At 38.8% G+C, this 18761-nt stretch overlaps 1 protein-coding gene across 1 annotated transcript in view; it reads left to right on the top strand.

The window, feature by feature from the left end:
* The first annotated feature begins 2224 nt into the window (after window positions 1-2224).
* Window positions 2225-18761, top strand: part of nudt3b (nudix (nucleoside diphosphate linked moiety X)-type motif 3b) — a 39993-nt gene continuing 23456 nt past the window's right edge. Inside the window, exons 1-2 of the mRNA XM_062037602.1 lie at window positions 2225-2609; window positions 8530-8640. Coding sequence (XP_061893586.1) covers window positions 2511-2609; window positions 8530-8640 — 210 coding nt within the window. The 5' untranslated portion in view covers window positions 2225-2510. The remainder of the gene's footprint in view (window positions 2610-8529; window positions 8641-18761) is intronic.

Here is an 18761-nt window from a genome sequence, read left to right as displayed (position 1 = left end):
AGATACTTTTTAAAATGTATTTTGTAATTTATAATTGGCCTCACGCGGGCCGGACAGGGACGCACAAAGGGCCGGATGCGGCCCGCGGGCCGCAGAATGCCCAGGTCTGCATTAAGTTGATGTGTCAATCATAGTGCCCACCTTAGTGACCGTGTGAGCAGCTTTGATCGCTCCAAAGCCACTTTTTAACTTCAATTGTGAATGAAGAGTCATCTGTTAGACTGTTCTAGTTTGTTGTGAGGTCGTTCCATTCCTTTATGGCTTTAATATGAAAAAAGGCTGATTGTGGCAAAAGAGGTTTTACATCTGTGTACGCTGCACTGCCCCCTGGTGGAGGCTCCTGTGTTTCTAGTTGTCGCAGCAGATGTAAACTGGACAAAGTGCTTAAGTGGCGCTGGTGCAGTGTTATTTAGGATTTGATGGGCCTTCAGGATATATTGTCTATGACAGTGTTTTTCAAACTTTTTTGAGCTAAGGCACATTTTTTTAATTGAAAAAATGAGGAGGCACACCACCAGCTCTTGTCTCAAAGTAGGTGTACTGTCACCACTCGTCACATCACGCCCTGACTTATTTTGACTTTTTTGGTGTTTTCCTGTGTGTCGTCTATTAGTTCTTGTCTTGCGCTCCTATTTTGTTGACTTTTCCTGTTGTGTTGGTATTTTCCTGTAGCAGTTTCATGTCTTCCTTTGAGCGATATTTCCCCACATCTACTTTGTTTTAAGCAACCAAGAATATTTCAGTTGTTTTTCTCCTTCTTAGTGGGGACATTGTTGATTGTCATGTCATGTTCAGATGTACAGTACATTGTGGACGCCTTAGTAAGTCTTTGCTGTCGTCCAGCATTCTGTTTTTGTGTACTTTGTAGCCAGTTCAGTTTTAGTTTCGCTCCCTAAGCTTCAATGCCTTTTCTTAGGGGCACTCACCTTTTGTTTATTTTGGGTTTTAACATTTAGATACCTTTTGACCTGCACGCTGCCTCCCGCTGTCATCTGCATGTTGTGATCACGACAAACCATGTTTCCGACATCTACAAAGCAATTAGCTACCGGCTGCCACCTACTGATATGGAAGAGTACAACATGGCTACTCTGCCGAGCTCTAGACAGCACCGACACTCAACAATGGCACGTTATTTGTAGATTATAATTACTTGTTTCCAAAAATATTAGAGATGTCCGATAATATCGGTCTGCCGATATTATCGGCTGATAAATGCTTTAAAATGTAATATCAGAAATTATCGGTATCGTTTTTGTTTTTTTATCGGTATCGGGTTCTTTTTTGTTTGTTTTTTAAATTTTTTTATTTTATTAAATCAACATAAAAAACACAAGATACACTTACAATTAGTGCACCAACTCAAAAAACCTCCTTCCCCCATTCACACTCATTCACACAATAGGGTTGTTTCTTTCTGTTATTAATATTCTGGTTCCTACACTATATATAAATATATATCAATACAGTCTGCAAGGGATACAGCCCGTAACCACACAAGATTGTGCGTGCTGCTGGTCCACTAATAGTACTAACCTTTAACAGATAATTTTACTCATTTTCATTAATTATTAGTTTCTATGTAACTGTTTTTATATTGTTTTACTTTCTTTTTTATTCAAGAAAATGTTTTTAATTTATTTATCTTATTTTATTAATAAAAAAAAAAAAGACCTTATCTTCACCATACCTGGTTGTCCAAATTAGGCATAATAATGTGTTAATTCCACGACTGTATATATCGGTATCGGTTGATATCGGTATCGGTAATTAAGAGTTGGACAATATCGGAATATTGGATATCAGTAAAAAATATTTTTACCCCAAATAGGTGAAATTACATAATCTCCCAAGGCACACCAGACTGTATCTCAGTGTGCCGCGGCACAGTGGTTGAAAAACACTGGTCTATGAACTGTGCCCGGAAAATATTCCTTCACTAAAACTGCCCTCATATATTTCTTGGAACATTTTTCATCACAGAAATGAAAGCAGTGAATAATAATAGTTTTTGTCACCATATATGTCGCTGTCCATTACCTGCGGTGCTGAAAGTGATTAATCAAAACAACATCTTAATGATAGATACAAGATGGCTGTTGTGCATTTATATTGTTGTATTTATATTGTTGTGTTTAACAAACAATTTGTCTGTTGGAAAGGGGATGGGAAGAAAAAAAAAGTGTCAGTTTCCTTCACCGGCTCGCTCCGGTGCCCTGCCATCCGCCGCCCCTATTCCTGAACGCGGCCTACGTGACTTTCCCTACGCTGGCGGAGCGAATAAAGCTTCACTTACGTCGTGGGCGCAGTGGCTCCTTGTAATGGCGACCGTGCCGCGGATGCGCCCAAGCTCTCTCTCTCTGTGAAAATGGAGCGAAGAAGAAGTTATTCCCACTGAATTGCCAAGGAGGAGGACTTCTCTGCGCGCCCGCTAACGTGCTCGACTTCGCCGCTGCTTTTTTGTTTTTGTTGTGGGGGGGAACGTCTGCGCCTCCCACCTCCGCCCCGCGATGATGAAGCTCAAGTCCAACCAGACCCGGACGTACGACGGGGACGGCTACAAGAAGCGGGCCGCCTGCCTGTGCTTCCGGAGCGAATCGGAGGAGCAGGTGAGTCCGGGGATGTGGCTGTCCTGCTAGGCCGCGTTAGCAGCGTTAGCATCTGCGCTAACTGTAAATTAACGTATTCAACAACACAATTATGAGGTTTGTCAATATCATGTCAATATCGCCACTCAATTATATACTAGTTGGTCTTATTAAACGCCATACGTCATTGTCTATTTTCATAATTTTGTTTTCTTATGTAAGCTAACGTGGCTAGCATGGGCTTTTATAGCCCGCTTGGACCGGTCATTAGCCGCCGTTAGCTGCTAAGCTAATGCTAACCATCCGTAGCCGGCTGTCCGCCGACAACGACAACCCGCAACCCGGGCTGCTGTAAGAAGGGACTTGGTGTCATTTTGGGGAGCAAATGTTAGTTAACTGTCCTAATTGTCCCAATCCTGTTTTCAGTCTACATTCAACACATTTAAAAACATATATAAAATAATGCAGCTGAGATTGATTGATTGATTGAAACTTTTATTAGTAGGTTGCACAGTGAAGTACATATTCCGTACAATTGACCACTAAATGGTAACACCCCAAGAAGTTTTTCAACTTGTTTAAGTCCACGTTAATCAATTCCTAGATAGGCTCCAGCACCCCCCGCGACCCCAAAAGGGACAAGCGGTAGGAAATGGATGGATAATATATCATATCATCTTTATGCGGATGATACGCAAATATATGTCCCTTTTAAAAAAGAAAAGTGACACAAGTTTTAAAATCACTTTTAAAAGGACATAAAATCATGTAAACTTTCTAAACTTAAATGAGAACAAGGCGGAAATGGTTTTATTTGACTAAAAAGTCAAACAGTAAGAAGGGACTTGGTGTCATTTTGGGTAGCAAATGTCTAATTATCCCAATCCTGTTTTCAGTCTACATCCTGCCCATTCAACACATTAAAAAAAAAACAAATAATATATCGTCTTTATGCGGATGATACGCAAATCTATGTCCCTTTTAAAAAAGAAAAGTGACACGAGTTTTATTGTCTTGAGGACATAAAAGCATGTGAACTTTCTAAACTTAAATGAGAACAAGATGGAAATTATTTTATTTGACTAAAAAGTCAACACAGAATGCTCCCCCCAGTGACCTGGACCCCCCTGATGCCTTATTTACAACCCACAGTCACAAATCTTGGATTTAAGTTCGACAAAGATTTTAAATTAGAGCAGCAGGTAAACTCTGTTCTACGATGTAGTTTTTATCATCTAAGACTTTTAGCAAAAAATGTAATTAGTTTTTTAACGACTTTGAGCGGGTAATCCATGCTTTTATTTCATCACGTTTGGACGACTGCAACTCCTTCTACGTTGGTATGAACCAGGCCGGTCATTAGCCGCCGTTAGCTGCTAAGCTAATGCTAACCATCCGTAGCCGGCTGTCCGCCCACAACGACAACCCGCAACCCAGGCTGCTGTAAGAAGGGACTTGGTGTCATTTTGGGTAGCAAATGTTAGTTAACTGTCTAATTATCCCAATCCTGTTTTCAGTCTACATTCAACACATTTAAAAACATATATAATATAATGCAGCTGAGATTGATTGATTGATTGATTGATTGATTGATTGATTGATTGATTGATTGATTGAACATTTTATTAGTAGATTGCACAGTACAGTACATATTCCGTACAATTGACCACTAAATGGTAACACCCCAATACGTTTTTCAACTTGTTTAAGTCCACGTTAATTAATTCATAGATAGGCTCCAGCACCCCCCGCGACCCCAAATGGGACAAGCGGTAGAAAATGGATTGATAATATATCATATCGTCTTTATGCGGATGAGACGCAAATCTATGTCCCTTTTAAAAAAGAAAAGTGACGCAAGTTTTAAAATCACTTTTAAATTGTCTTGAGGACATAAAATCATGTAAACTTTCTAAACTTAAATGAGAACAAGGCGGAAATGGTAAGTAAGGGACTTGGTGTCATTTTGGGTAGCAAATGTCTAATTATCCCAATCCTGTTTTCAGTCTACATCCTGCCCATTCAAGGCATTAAAAAAATAAAAATAATATATCGTCTTTATGCGGATGATACGCAAATCTATGTCCCTTTTAAAAAAGAAAAGTGACACTAGTTTTAAAATCACTTTAAAATTTCCTTGAGGACATAAAAAAGCATGTGAACTTTCTAAACTTAAATGAGAACAAGGCGGAAATTATTTTATTTGATTTAAAAGTCAAACAGAATGCTCCCCCCCCCAGTGACCTGGACCCCCCTGATGCCTTATTTACAACCCACAGTCACAAATCTTGGATTTAAGTTCGACAAATATTTGGAGCAGCAGGTTAACTCTGTTCTACGATGTAGTTTTTATCATCTAAGACTTTTAGCAAAAATGTAATTAGTTTTATCTTTTAACTACTTTGAGCGGGTAATCCATGCTTTTATTTCATCACGTTTGGACGACTGCAACTCCTTCTACGTTGGTATGAACCAGGCCGGTCATTAGCCGCCGTTAGCTGCTAAGCTAATGCTAACCATCCGTAGCCGGCTGTCCGCCGACAACGACAACCCGCAACCCGGGCTGCTGTAAGAAGGGACTTGGTGTCATTTTGGGGAGCAAATGTTAGTTAACTGTCTAATTATCCCAATCCTGTTTTCAGTCTACATCCCGACCATTCAACACATTAAAAAAATATATAATATATCCTCTTTATGCGGACGATACGCAAATCTATGTCCCTTTTAAAAAAGAAAAGTGACACAAGTTTAAAATCACTTTTAAATTGTCTTAAGGCATGTTAAATTTCTGAAGTTAAATGAGAACAAGACGGAAATTATTTTATTTGACTAAAAAGTCAAACAGAATGCTCCCCCCAGTGACCTAGACCCCTCTGATGCCTTATTTACAACCCACAGTCACAAATCTTGGATTTAAGTTCGACAAAGATTTTAAATTGGAGCAGCAGGTTAACTCCGTTGTACGATGTAGTTTTTATCATCTATGACTTTTAGCAAAAATTAAATCAGTTTTATCTTTTAACGACTTTGAGCGGGTAATCCATGCTTTTATTTCATCATGTTTGGACGACTGCAACTCCCTCTTCATTGGTATGAACCAGGCCGGTCATTAGCCGCCGTTAGCTGCTAAGCTAATGCTAACCATCCGTAGCCGGCTGTCCGCCGACAACGACAACCCGCAACCCGGGCTGCTGTAAGAAGGGACTTGGTGTCATTTTGGGTAGCAAATGTTAGTTAACTGTCTTAATTATCCCAATCCTGTTTTCAGTCTACATCCTGCCCATTCGACACATTAAAAATATATATAATATATCGTCTTTATGCGGATTACACGCAAATCTATGTCCCTTTAAAAAAAGAAAAGTGACACGAGTTTTAAAATCACTTCTAAATTGTCTTGAGGACATAAAAGCATGTGAACTTTCTAAACTTGAATGAGAACAAGGATGATTTTATTTGACTAAAAAGTCAAACAGAATGCTCCACCCAGTGACCTGGACCCCCCTGATGCCTTATTTACAACCCACAGTCACAAATCTTGGATTTAAGTTGGACAAAGATTTTAAATTGGAGCCGCAGGTTAACTCAGTTGTACGATGTAGTTTTTATCATCTAAGACTTTTAGCAAAAATGTAATTAGTTTTATCTTTTAACAACTTTGAGCGGGTAATCCATGCTTTTATTTCATCACGTTTGGACGACTGCAACTCCCTCTGCGTTGGTATGAACCAGGCCTCAATCGCTCCATTGCAGTTTAGTCCAAAATGCTGCTGCTTGCCTTTTAAGTGCCACTAAAAAACATGAACACGTTACCTCCATTTTATAATCCCTTCACAGGCTCCCGCTTCATTTTAGAATTCATTTTAAAATATTGTTTGTTTTTAAATCTTTTAACGGATCAGCGCCACAATATACTGTATGTTAGACCTTTTAAAATGTACACGCCCACAAGGTCTCTGAGGTCAGCTGATCAGTTTCTTCTTGTCGTCCCAAAAACCCGTTTAAAATCCAGAGGTGACGGTGCATTTTCTGCTGTGGCTCCAAAACTTTGGAACAATATCCCTATTGCTATTCGGACAGCTCCCTCTTTAATGACTTTTAAATCACGTCTTAAAACATATTTTTTCTCTTTGGCTTTTAAACCAGCATGAGAGTTGTGTGATTTTAGTCCATTTTATTTTCTCTGATGTATTTTATGTATTTACTCTTTTATAGTTAAATGTTTTATATTACTGACTCTTCTAGTATGTTTGTCTTAACTTCTGTGCAGCACTTTGTGAAACTTCTATGTTTTTTGAAATGTGCTATATAGATAAAGTGGACCCCAAAAGGGACAAGCGGTAGAAAATGGATGGATGGATTGGATTGGATAATTATCCAATCTCTTTCTGAATTAATGTTAGTTAACTGTTCTAATGCTACTCGCCAAACTTAGCCGGAAGACACAACCCAAGAGGCGATAATGCACTATTAGCTTACACGGGCATGAGTTGTTTATTTACTGTTACACATTATTACTTATGAGACGTTTATTTACTGTTACACGTTATTACTTATGAGACTTTTATTTACTCTTACACGTTATTACTTATGAGACTTTTATTTACTCTTACACGTTATTACTTATGAGACGTTGTTTATTTACTGCTCCACGTTATTGTGTGAATGCTCCAAAGCTTTCATACATATGGTTTTCTACACCAAAATGCATATATTTATTCAACTTCTTCTTCTCCAGATTTTGGTGCGCTCTACCTTCCACATTTTTCACCCGATTCAAACCGTTCCAACTTCAAACTGTTCACTCTATTGGGGAATTGCGGGCTTTCCCTGGACAAATTCCAAAAATTCCCAGAATTCCAGGTTTTCCGGGACATTTTTCCCATTCAAAATCAATTGGCCATTTTTCAAACTTCCACCATTTCCACATTTTTCAACCTATTTAAACCATTCCACCTTCCACATATTCCACTCATCCTGGACATTCAAACAATTGTTTTTCCAAGTTCCAAAATATTCCAGGAATTCCCAGAATTCCCATTTTTTCAAAGCACTATTTTCACCCTTTTTTCTGGCCACTACTCCTTCCACATTTTTCAGCGCATTTCAACCGTTCCACCGTCAAAACATTCCTCGTAATCAGGACGAAAAACAAAGTTGTTTTTTGAACTGGAAAAATTCCCGGTTTTCCCGGAATTCCGTAATACCATTTCTCAATTCAACATGCTACTACTTCGACATTTCTCGATTGATTTGAAAAATTCCAACACCAACCATTTCAACTCATTCAGACCAATTAACATTTTCCAAAAAATTCCCACTTTTCGCAACATTTTTGGGGAAATTCTTCAAAGTTCCACTGCTCCCACAATTTTCATCTGATTCAAAGTATTCCAACTTCAAAATATTCAGCCTGTTCAGGAATTGTGTGCTCTACTTCAACAATTCTAAAAAAAAAATTCCAGTATTTCAGCATTGGAGCATTCACACGTAATTCCTTCAGGAATTGCCTCATCTAGTCACTTACGAGACGTTGTTTATTTACTGTTACACGTTATTACTTATTAAAACGACACGTCCTGGCTCTGGAAACAACTACTAATGGCCACCTGTGTACGAAAGCTGAGAGGCGTTTCTGGAAGGTGAAGTCCGGGCACATGCAACAAGTGGTCTTTGTAGGGTGGTTAATTGTTACCACCATAAAGTTATCACTAGGAGGGAAAACATATTAGTATGGCCAGCTCCAAGCTTAGAGACTTAATCCAGCCAAATTCTCCACATAGAGATTTTGCAAATTGACAATGCCACATATTATGTCCCAGTTTTGTGTGCAGCATAACTCCCTGTGGGTATGCCTGGACAACAATCCTGGCATAGTGTGAACACGCTGCATCGATTGGGACCATTAAGCCCGGCCGTTGTTATTTGGGATGCTTTGCAGGTGCTGCTGGTGAGCAGCAGCAGACATCCTGACAAGTGGATCGTTCCTGGAGGGGGCATGGAACCCGAGGAGGAGCCCAACGTCGCCGCTGCCCGGGAAGTGTGCGAAGAGGTGCGTTTCACTCTTGGACATCTTGTTTATCACTTTTCAGTAGCGTGGTTGAACTGTCCTCCCTCCCGTTTCCAAAACATTTGTTTGGCTTTTGCACCGGGCCAAATACCGTGATCTTAAAATGCGGCTTCAACAAGCGCGCCTCCTGTTTGCGAGCCTAGCAACATGACATTATCCTCATCATGTTACACAGCAGTGTTCGGATGTTGGAGAGGTCACCGGGCTCCAGCTCGGCCTATATTTACAGGTTTTTCAAATGAAGGAACGTGACGAGCTCAAACAAATACTCCACAGTGGAACTTGGGAAAGGTCAAACACAATCCACAACGGGAAGTCGGCTGACCTCGGATTTGTTTTGATTTCAAAACATTAATCCATTCTAGGCTTAAGCTGTTGCCGTCATAAAACTTTTATTACCCATGCAGGCAGTGTTTTAAGTTACTCTTTAACGCGCACTAAAACATAACTTTACCCCTACAACAGGGGTCGGCAACCCAAAATGTTGAAAGAATCATATTGGAGCAAAACTACAATAAAACAATCTGTCTGGAGCCACAAAAAATTTAAAGTCTTATATAAGTGTTATAATGAAGGCAACACATGATGTAAGTGTCTATATTAGCTATATTAGCCTACTATCAAAATGACTTTACAAGTCTTATATAAGTGTTCTAATAAAGACAACACATGATGTAAGTGTCTATATTAGCTATATTAGCCTACTATCAAAATGACTTTAAAAGCCTTATATAAGTGTTATAATGAAGGCAACACATCATGTAAATGTCTATATTAGTTATATTAGCCTACTATCAAAATGACTTTAAATAAAAGTCTTATATAAGTGTTATAATGAAGACAACACATGATGTGTCTGTATTAGTTATATTAGCTTACTATCAAAATGACTTTAAAAGTCTTACATAAGTGTTATAATGAAGGCAACACATGACGTGAGTGTCTATATTAGCTATATTTGCCTACTATCAAAATTACTTTAAAAGTCCTATATAAGTGTTATAATGAAGGCAACACATGATGTAAGTGTCCACCGTAATTTCCGGACTATAAGCCGCTACTTTTTCCCCTCGTTCTGGTCCCTGCGGCTTATACAAGGGTGCGGCTTATTTACGGCCTGTTCTTCTCCGACACCGACGAAGAGGATTTCGGTGGTTTTAGAACGCAGGAGGAAGACGATGACACAATGATTAAAGACTGACTTTTCATATACCGGTAGGCTGGTTATTTTGATAACGTACAGGCGAGCACTTTGTATTACTTTGCACCGTTGTATTATTTGTACTCTGCACGAATGCTGTTCGCCATGTCAAAGATGTGAAAGTTTGATTGAATGATTGAAAGATTTATTGTTAATAAATGGGACGCTTTGCGTTCACAAACAGTCATCTCTGTCCCGACAATCCCCTCCGTGGTAGCAGGAACCCCTATATACTACGGTAATTACACATCAAAACCCTGCGGCTTATAGTCGGGTGCGGCTTATATATGGAGCAATCTGTATTTTCCCCTAAATTTAGCTGGTGCGGCTTATAGTCAGGTGCGGCTTATAGTCCGGAAATTACAGTATATTAGCTATATTAGCCTACTACCAAAGGCTGACGCAAATCTTTGTTGACAGAAATGTTGTATTTTAATATTTATTCTACTCATTTTTGCAACATTGGAAATCATGAGTAAAATGGAGGCTTCTCACAGGATGAGATAACTCCTGGAAATGACTGTCTTAGAATGGCCAAAGGTATAGATGTGTGTGTCCAAGTTAAAGGAAACGTCTTCCTCTGATGGATTTATTACAATCTTTGCAAGCTGGGTAACGTTTGCTGTGGTCTGGAACAACATGGCGGATAATGCAGCCAATATTACATACAGATAATGTGTCATGAGACATGCAAATATAAATTAAATACACAGAGGACATAAGTAAAGGAAATTAAATGAGCTCAAATATAGCTACAAATGAGGCCTAATGATGCAGTTAGCCTAAATAGCATGTTAACATTGATTAGCTTGCAGTCATGCACTGACCAAATATGCTTGATGAGCACTCCAGCAAATCAATAAAATCAACAAAGCTCACCTTTGTGCATTCGCGCACAGCATAAAACATTTGGTGGACAAAATGAGACAAGGAAGGAGTGGCATAAAACACGTCTTTCTGTGGCAGCGTCGGAGAAGGTTGTACATGTAAACAAACTACGATGAGTTCAAGGATCGCTGAAATTAGTAAGACTAAACGGCGCTTGCCAAATAGTCTCATCAGTGAAGCATGTATTACATAAACAGTGGGATTTCTAACAATTAGGAATGTTTGTGTCATGTTTGTCCTCCCACAGAAAATATATTTAAACAAAAAATATATTTTTTTCTTCATCTTTTTCCATTTTCACACATCTCTGAAAGAGGTCCAGGGAGCCCCTCGGTCGGCGCTAAAGAGCCGCGGGTTGCTGACCCACGCCCTATAATAATGCAATAAAACTTAAACACGTGTTTAATGTATCATCACAAAGAAGTAGCTAAAACTAGGTTCAAAGTCCTTTTATAATTTTTCTTTTTCTCTCAAATACAGGAAAAAATTCACAACAATTATTTTATGTTGTATTTTTTCAGTACAATACATCGGTTGTCTTTTACCAAGGCTGCCCAAACTCTTTCCACTGAGGGCCACAGACTTACAAATCATAGAATGCGTGGGCTGTTTCATTAGTTTTTACCTTCAAACCCAGTGCTATATATAGATTTTTTTCAAAGAACTAGAAAATGCAATTTTGGTAGACTTTTCCTGAGAATGCTCAAAAGCCAAAGCTGAACTGAAATGCTAACAGTTAGCACACTGTCCAGATTGCGTCAAGTAACAAAAAATATGAGCATAACTAGCTAAAAAAAAAGCTAGAATGCTAGCAGTATTATGCTAACAATAGCATGCCTACAGTTTAATTAGTAAAATACCAAAATATATGACACTGTCTGCTAAATTAGATTTTATAAGCTAGCTAACTGGAGCATGCGCCAAATACCAAAACATATTACAAACCCTGTTTCCATATGAGTTGGGAAATTGTGTTTGATGTAAATATAAACGGAATACAATGATTTGCAAATCCTTTTCAACCCATATTCAATTGAATGCACTACAAAGACAACATATTTGATGTTCAAACTCATAAACTTTATTTATTTTTTTGCAAATAATAATTAACTTAGAATTTCATGGCTGCAACATGTGCCAAAGTAATTGGGAAAAGGCATGTTCACCACTGTGTTACATGGCCTTTCCTTTTAACAACACTCAGTAAACGTTTGGGAACTGAGGAGACACATTTTTGAAGCTTCTCAGGTGGAATTCTTTCCCATTCTTGCTTGATGTACAGCTTAAGTTGTTCAACAGTCCAGGGGTCTCCGTTGTGCTATTTTAGGCTTCACAATGCGCCACACATTTTCAATGGGAGACAGGTCTGGACTACAGGCAGGCCAGTCTAGTACCCGCACTCTTTTACTATGAAGCCACGTTGATGTAACACGTGGCTTGGCATTGTCTTGCTGAAATAAGCAGGGGCGTCCATGGTATCGTTGCTTGGATGGCAACATATGTTGCTCCAAAACCTGTATGTATCTTTCAGCATTAATGGTGCCTTCACAGATGTGTAAGTTACCCATGTGTTGGGCACTAATACACCCCCATACCATCACACATGCTGGCTTTTACACTTTGCGCCTATAACAATCCGGATGGTTCTTTTCTTCTTTGGTCCGAGGACACAACGTCCACAGTTTCCAAAAACAATTTGAAATGTGGACTCGTCAGACCACAGAACACTTTTCCACTTTGTATCAGTCCATCTTAGATGAGCTCAGGCCAAGCGTTTCTGGGTGTTGTTGATAAACGGTTTTCGCCTTGCATAGGAGAGTTTTAACTTGCACTTACAGATGTAGCTACCAACTGTAGTTACTTACAGTGGGTTTCTGAAGTGTTCCTGAGCCCATGTGGTGATATCCTTTACACACTGATGTCGCCTGTTGATGCAGTACAGCCTGAGGGATCGAAGGTCACGGGCTTAGCTGCTAACGTGCAGTGATTTCTCCAGATTCTCTGAACCCTTTGATGATATTACAGAGCGTAGATGGTGAAATCCCTAAATTCCTTGCAATAGCTGGTTGAGAGGTTTTTCTTAAACTGTTCAACAATTTGCTCACACATTTGTTGACAAAGTGGTGACCCTCGCCCCATCCTTGTTTTTGAATGACTGAGCATTTCATGGAATCTACTTTTATACCCAATCATGGCACCCACCTGTTCCCAATTTGCCTGTTCACCTGTGGGACGTTCCAAATAAGTGTTTGATGAGCATTCCTCAACTTTATCAGTATTTATTGCCACCTTTCCCAACTTCTTTGTCACGTGTTGCTGGCATCAAATTCTAAAGTTAATGATTATTTGCACAAAACATTTTTTTTTATCAGTTTGAACATCAAGTATGTTGTCTTTGTAGCATATTCAAGTGAATATGGGTTGACAATGATTTGCAAATCATTGTATTCCGTTTATATTTACATCTAACACAATTCCCCAACTCATATGAAAACGGGGTTGTACTTGTGTACCAGAATTTTTTTTTTTAAAAAGCTAGCATACTAACGTTAGCATGCTAACAGGCATCATTGGCCAAGTAACAAAGTATTTGAAGCTGAGGTGTTTACAAAATTAGCAAAAAAAAGCTAGCATACTAATATTACAATGCTAACGATTGTGCTGCGGGCCATTTAAAAGATATACTATGGGCTGCACTTTGGACACTTTTATACAAATAACCCGGTGTACCTAAGCTGCAATGAGAATGTAATTGGAAATAACTGGGGGTATTTTAGACTAGTTAACAAGCTAACTCTTTGGCTTTGCTAATGGATTGGAGTGCATGATAAAGTTGAAAGAAAAAGTAGCTCTCTTCAAGCACATTTCAAGTACCGTATTTCCTTGAATTGGCGCAGGGAATATAGTATTCGCACGTCTAGAATTACTGCCGGGTCAAACTCGTTTCTCAAAATAATTAACGCATGCTTGGCCTTATCGCCGGTTTATTATTGAAGCTGGATCAAATTCGTTTCGCAAAATATTAATTTTATTATCGCATGTCTGTAATTTTCGCCGGGTCAAACTCGTTTCGCAAAATATTTAGCATATGGCTAGAACTTCCACCGGGTCAAATTCGTTACGTCACGAGTGACGCATCTGTCCTCATTTTCAAAATGGAGGAAACTGCTTTCAGTAGTTTAAAATCGCACAAAGGAAAAAAGATAAAGAGCTTTTCAGTAGGATTTAAGGTCCAAGCTATTGAATACCTGTACAGTATGCTAAAGAGAACAGTAAGCAGCTATGTTTTATTAATATACCGTAGCTGCGTGTGTGAAATACTGTATAAGTCATTAAATGACTCCCGCCTCCTGGTGGTAGAGGGCGCTGCCGCGCTAGTGATCCTTCTTGCGACTTCCGGTACTGCAGAAGAAGTGAACACACGCAGCAAGAGATTTTTTTTTCTGTCCTCTGCCTGAACTTTTAAAATGGAGGATTACATACATAAAATAAAACAGTTTTCTAAACTGGACTTTCAATCGAAGCAGGAGGTAATAATTAAAGGAATATCTCCATCGAAACAGAGACTTTTAAAACTGAAGAAAGAAAATAAGGAAGACTTCTATAAACAAGTTATCGATGCTTTTGGTCAGAAGGAGCTGCAAATGGACTCCATTTATAAGTACAGGTAAGACCATAATAACGTTTTTTTTAATTAAATGTGCTTTTCATGATGGTATGCTTACATCACACTCAAAGCGCACGCCTAAATTTTATGGATTCCTTTTGGTAAACGCCGGAGTGAGAAGAGGTTTTAAAATAATTACCGCATGCACGGCCATCCCGCCGGTTTCCGGTAAACGCAGGTGTGACAGGAGGTTTTAAATTAATTAACGCCCCTGCGGCTATTCAAGGAAATACGGTATATTTATTTCACAACACGACAACAAAACACCCAATGTTGTATTCGTAGCAAGGCGCAAAATGTTGAGAAATCATCAATAGCGCTGTTTGTTTGTAGAGTTATTAATTGAAGGATGTAGGATGGATAGATTGTTTTTGTTGATTCTTCCTTTTGAATTGTATTAGTTATTCCTTGCTTTTCATTACCAATCCCTTCTAAAATGCTCAACGTGGACCAAATGGTCCGTTTTCCCCCCATAAGAAATAATGTAAATTCCAATGAATCTGTTCCAGATCCCCAAAAATATTAACACAAAACACATTTCACTGAGATTAATTACATAAACATTTAACATTGCTTTTACATTAATTGAGGGTAAGAAGTAGGGTTACAAAGGGGTGGAAAGTTTCCGGTAAATTTCCGTAAATTTACCACGGGAAGTTGAACTCGGGGAGTTTGGAAATGTTGACAATTTTTTGATTATTCAAAGTTGGACACCGTCCATTGTAGAATAAGGTGAGAAGCTTGTAAAACACTAATGCAATGCCACACACAGATATAAATAGTCAGCTAAACAATTGGAGTAGTCTTTAAAAATATTTTACTGATGGACAAATTAATAGAAATAGGCTAGATGAATAAATGAACACTCATTCAGCATGCTATATCAAACAATAACCTACATTCTTGTACGACAACAGAATGGCTAGCAGAACAGAAGGCAAAGGAGAAACTACACCTTTTGATTTAGTATTTGCCAGTTGAACTTTACAGATCACAAAAAAGGTAAATCCGGATCGCTAATGTTGTTAGCATAAATGAATGGGATTTAACAGAGAAAATTAGCATCACGGCTAACAGAAATATTTTCGGTTCATTATGAGACTGTGGCTGGAGATATTGGCCCCAAAATCATTTAACAAGTACAAGAACAACTAGCTAGCTTGAGTGGAAGTCTGCTGGAGTAGTCTACAGCAGTGGTCCCCAACCACCGGGCCAAGGCCCGGTACTGGTCCGTGGACCAATTGGTACCGGGCCGCACAAGAAATTAAAAAAATATATAAAATAAAATAAATAAAAAAATGTTTGTATTTTTTATTAAATCAACATAAAAAACACAATATATACATTATATATCAATATAGATCAATACATTCTGCAGGGATACAGTCCGTAAGCACACATGATTGTATTTCTTTGACAAAAAAAAAACAAAAAAACCCCATAAGTGGCTCGGCCACACAAGGCAGCAACTAAAATCAAGCTTTCTCTATACCTGGCAATGACAGTGTTACTGCCAAGATACGGGGGGGGCGTGGTTATGGGCGTGGTCCCATGAAATCATCAAGTTATTTGCGTATTTTGCTCTTAAAACAAATCTGTTATTATGAATTAGTATAAACATATATTTTTATCATTTTGCCATATTTTCAATTGTTGCTGCTTTTTGTACTTTGTTGAGATTTGTTCAAGTGTTCCCAGACTTATAATGACTTGTTTTAATTAAAAAGATTCGAGCAGCAAATCTAGCATCTTCTTCTGGTATTACCGTATTATAAAATGTAGTCGTGTTTAGAGACTCTACTTCTGTCCCTCCATGTCCCGGACTACTGACTAGAGAGGCTGCAGCGAGCATGACGTCACACTTGCTTACTTTGTCTTCTTAAAAGTCTCCACTGTCCTCTTAATATTCGCACATTTTGTAGATAGCTCCACTATATACACAAATTATGTCCACATCACAGACATGCTACAACGCTCCAAACAATGGTGTGCGTTTTGTTTACATCTGGTTTCGGTACCACGGTTTTCGGTGATCAAAGTATTTTTTCCGGCGGTCAAGTTTTTGGTACATCTCTTGTCCAATAGTGTGCAAATAATAGGCTGAATATATCCGTTCATACTGTAATGACCAGTTAATGTTTATGTTAGTGTGGTTTGGATTTTATGTCAGTTTTACCCATGTTTACAAACACGCTCTAGTTGGACTTTCTCTTCTTTAAAAGTTGCCACTGTCCTCTTAATATTTGCACATTTTGTAGATATCTCCAATATATACACAAATTACATCCACATCACAGACATGCTGACAACGCTCCAAACAATGGCGTCCGCTTTGTTTACATCTGGTTTCGGTAGCACGGTTTTTGGTGATCAAAGTATTTTTTCCGGCGGTCAAGTTTTTGGTACATCACTTGTCAAATAGTGCGCAAATAATAGGCTGAATATATCCGTTCATACTGTAACGACCAGTTAATGTTTATGTTCGTGTGGTTTGGATTTGATGTCCATTTTCAAACACGCATCCGTGCCTGAAAGGTGATTGGCGGAGAATGTTGCGGGTTCGGGAAAGCACGGATTGGTAATAAAAGTTAAAAATAGCGTCTGACTTTGTGATTTCTTCTGGGGGCTAAAATATATTACATTACTTTAATTCGTTTTCAAGTAAAAACATTTATTTTCAAGGTGTGGCGGTAATAAAAATGCAGTGGACTGGCAGGCCGCCACATTCAATTACATTAAGGGGAAATTCTGAGTCTTTGTAATCTCTGTGGAGATATTTTGGCTCGTTCCGTCTAGCAGAATTGTTTTAATTCATCAACACTGGAGGGTATTTGAGCATGAGGCCAGTCCAAAACCCTCATTTAGGTTTTTTTAAAGCCATTCAGAAGTTGACTCGCTGGTGTGTTTTGGATCGTTGTCTGATCGTAGAACCAAAGTGCACTTCAGTTTGAAATCACAAGATGGCCAAACATTATCCTTCAAGATTTTCTGGTAAAGAGCAGAATTCATGTTTTCATCGATCACGGCAAGTGGTCCTGGTCCTGAAGCAGACCATCAGAAAACCACCACCATTGTTAAGTCTTGGCATGATGTTCTTATTTTGAAATGCTGTTACATTTACGCCAGATGTAACAAGACACACCTTCTAAAAAGTTCAACCTCCGTCTTGTCGGTCCATAGAATATTCTTCTGAAAGTCTTGGGAATCATTCAGATGTTTCAAACGTCCTTCTAGTCACCAGTGGTTTTCTGCCATGGATGCCAATTTCTGACCTTAACTGAGGCAAGGGGTGCCTGCAGTTCTTTAAAAGTTGTCCTGCCACTTCTCGGACGGTTTACCACCGGTCCATGTTTTCTCCATTTGTGAATAATGGCTCTCACCGTGGTTTGCTGGAGTCCTAAAGCTTATAACCTTTTCCAGACCGATTGATCTCCATTACTTTATTTCGCATCTGTTCTTGAATTTCTTTGGATCGCGGCTTTTTGGCCGACCCGTTCTTTTTCAGTGATTCCTCGGTCGAACAGGTCTGGAGGTAATCCGGTTTGGGTGTGTGGTCAGTGAGATTGAACTCAGATTTGCAAAATGCAATCAGCCGCCGTTAATTCATGATTTTAGGCAGGATGAAGCAGGGCTTTTATTGTGAAGACCGGAACTGTGCGGTCAGAGTTTTGACTAGAGGTACGGTTGAAATAAAAAGTGTTTCTCGCCTTCCTGTCGGTCATTTTTCCCTAATATCGATCTGGCAGCAGCCAGCGTCATCTCACAAGACCCTCGGGTCAATCAAGTGACGGAAGTGACGTCTTGGTAAAGATTGATGATCGCAAATTTTTAGGTCTATTTTTATTTTTATTTTTTTAGCTGTCCAGCTTCTCAGGCAAATCATATAGTTGATGTAGATGCTCATATCGGCTGTTCACATTTACTTTACAAAAGAGAAGTGTGGGATACTTCTCTTGTTGCCTTATTTGTATTTGACTTTATTAAATGTATTTATATTATCATTTGGTGCAGCCGGGCCAGAGCAGGAGGGGATAGAAAGAGGAAAAAAGGAAGAAAGAGGGGGAAATTGTGGGGACAAGAGGGGGATAAGACAGAGAGACAAAAACAACAACAGTAATAACAACAACAACAACAATAGAGCAACATCAGCAAATAGGATATGTACAAATATGATGGTAAAAGTGATAGCAAAGAAGCAGTTAGCAAAATAAATAATACAGAAATGACAATGAGCATTATAAATGACAATGAGCATTATTACACTACAGCTATACAAATAGCAAAAGAAATATCGCTATTGATAATGAACAATACCAATAATTTACCTCTATTATCAACAATACAGTT

Source organism: Entelurus aequoreus, linkage group LG26 (genome assembly GCF_033978785.1).
Source record: "Entelurus aequoreus isolate RoL-2023_Sb linkage group LG26, RoL_Eaeq_v1.1, whole genome shotgun sequence".
NCBI classification, from domain to species: domain Eukaryota; kingdom Metazoa; phylum Chordata; class Actinopteri; order Syngnathiformes; family Syngnathidae; genus Entelurus; species Entelurus aequoreus.
The sequence above is the reverse complement of the archived record's forward strand: the minus strand, read 5'-3'. Positions and strand labels throughout refer to the sequence as shown.